The following is a 2,182-nucleotide window of genomic DNA, read 5'->3' as shown; positions in this document are numbered from 1 at the left end:
TCCTTCCAGCCTTTGGGGCAAATGCTGCCTTCTGGTCAAGCCTTTGTCACCCCGAGGAATTCTTTCTTGACGAGTGTGACTGCTCACTTTCTAGGATGGGCTACTGTTTGGCTGAAAGGTGATCCAGGTTGGGGGGGCGGGTGACGGTACAGTTCCAGGAGGTTTGAGGAGTGTTCGGGGTCCCAAGCTCAGTGGTGTCCCCCCCCCCACCCCGCCCCGAATTCCCATAAAGTGAAGAAAGAGTTGGCATTTCTCCCACCTGCCCCCTTGGGTGAGGAGGTGACTGAGTGACTCAGAGCAGACCCAATGTCCCTGCCAGCCCCTGGGGTCCCCAGGAGAGATGGCCTGCAGGTTGCACCCCTGCCCGCAGCCGCAGCAGATGCTCGCCCACCCCGCGCTCCCTTTGAACCAGGCCCGTGGGCGATGGCGTGAGCGGCCCCATGAGGTACAGTACTCACCTGGACGCCGGGCTCTGGAGGTTCTGCAGCGCTTTGAGCTTCAGGGTGAGCACGGGCTTGGCATGTATGCTGCTCAGGGCTGAAAGAGCGGAGTCAGGGAGGGGCGGTGAGCCTCCTGTGTTGGTGGGAGCTGGCCCACGTTCTTCCCTTCCCCCTTGTCCACTGTGTTCCCAAATCACTGACCAAGATCTGTGACCTGACCCAGGATGCTGTGTCACTACCAGAACCCACCCTGGCTCAGGACGACCCCCGGGTGTGTCAGAACTGGGCTTCCCAGGGTTTTCGATGGCTGCTGTTTCAGAAGGGGATCACCAGGTCTTACTTCTGAGGCACTTCTGGGTTGCCTTGAACTGCCAACCTTTGGGTTTGCAGCTGAGTACACTGACCATTGGCAAGCCCCCAGGGATGCCAAGGAACTTAACCAAACCCATCCACTGTGCTGCTGCGAGGTGTTGGGAATTGGAATTTAGATGCCCAGCTATCTAAATTAGCGGAATGGGTGGACTTCCAGGGCCACCCCATGGCTTGGGCTCCAATGGAGAGAGAAGCTGGAGAGAGTCTACATGTGCTGAGCAGAAGACTCACAGTAAAGGGCTCTCAGTCAGTGCCATGATTAAGCCAAGGTCAGTGGTTCAAACCCACCTGCTTTTCCATGGGAGAAAAATGAGGCAATCTGCTTCCATAAAGATTTTTAAAACACTCAAGCCCACTCCCATCGAGCTGATTCTGATGCATAGCAACTCTATAGGAGAGGGCAGAACTGTCCCCGTGCATTTGCAAGACTGTCACTGCAAGACGGCAGCCTCGTCTTTCTCCCGAGGAGCGGCTGGTGGTTTCAAACTACTGAACTTGCAGTTAGTAGCTTGGCATGTAACCCCTTAGCAATCCTCTGGGAGAGTGCTGTTCTGGCCCATGACTCACTATGAGTCGAAATCAACTGGAGGGGAAAAGGTTTGGTTTTGTTGTTGTGTTGTTTCATTCTCATGATACAAGAATAAAGGAGCCACAGAGGGCCCCAGGGGCCAGGGCTGAGGGTTCACGAAAGGCAGCCTGGAATTGTCTCCGTGGAACCTTCTTTCAGCACTGAGCTGCCTTTGGAGCTGGGGCACGAGTCCCAGTGTGGCTGCATGCTAGCTGCGTGAAGGGCAACTTGCTTCCCCTCCCCCCGCTTCAGTTCCTCCAGCTGCCTCCCTCATGAGATGAGGGTGAGGGTTCTCTTAGTTTGTGGGCCTCAGCCCAGTGCCTGGACACGGTCTGCACAGGCTCCATTCTCTCACCAGCCACCCTCCCTGGGGCTTCCTCCTAAAACAGCCTCTCTCCAAGATGAAGCAAGCCCTTCAGGGTTATTCCCAATGGGGCTCCTTGTGAAGGGGGTCCTGGGCGACCGCAGGCCATGGCTCTGTTCTAAGGGCTGCTCGGGGACTTTCTTGATCACCGGCTCAGAGACCCTGGTCCAGCAGGAAGGGCCGGTGAGTGTCATGTGCCAGAGAAGCGGGTACCTTTGTTGAGGTCCAAAGGCTCTGAGTTCTGCACGAGCCTATACTGGTGCGGGTCCCAGGTCTCACTGGAGAGGTACAGCTTGGGGATCTGAATATGGTGTTTGCCTCGGATGTCAAATGCCTCACATGCTGCCTGGAAGAAGATGTGGTGCACTTATGTTAATAACTGCCATTGCCACCACCACCACCACCATCACCACCGCCACCACCATCACCATCACCACC

The 2,182-nt window shown here is 56.3% G+C and overlaps 1 protein-coding gene across 1 annotated transcript in view; it reads right to left on the bottom strand.

Annotated features, from left to right (window-relative positions):
* Positions 1 to 2,182, bottom strand: part of NOS2 (nitric oxide synthase 2) — a 46,581-nt gene that overhangs the window by 10,661 nt on the left and 33,738 nt on the right. The window contains exons 20-21 of the mRNA XM_045299977.1: positions 1,958 to 2,090; positions 459 to 537 (exon numbers count right to left, since the gene is read on the bottom strand). Of these exons, the coding sequence (XP_045155912.1) occupies positions 459 to 537; positions 1,958 to 2,090 (212 nt within the window). The remainder of the gene's footprint in view (positions 1 to 458; positions 538 to 1,957; positions 2,091 to 2,182) is intronic.

Source organism: Echinops telfairi, unplaced genomic scaffold (genome assembly GCF_000313985.2).
Source record: "Echinops telfairi isolate 266 unplaced genomic scaffold, ASM31398v2 ScPeMD7_7458;HRSCAF=8496, whole genome shotgun sequence".
Taxonomy (NCBI): Eukaryota; Metazoa; Chordata; class Mammalia; order Afrosoricida; family Tenrecidae; genus Echinops; species Echinops telfairi.
The sequence above is the reverse complement of the archived record's forward strand: the minus strand, read 5'-3'. Positions and strand labels throughout refer to the sequence as shown.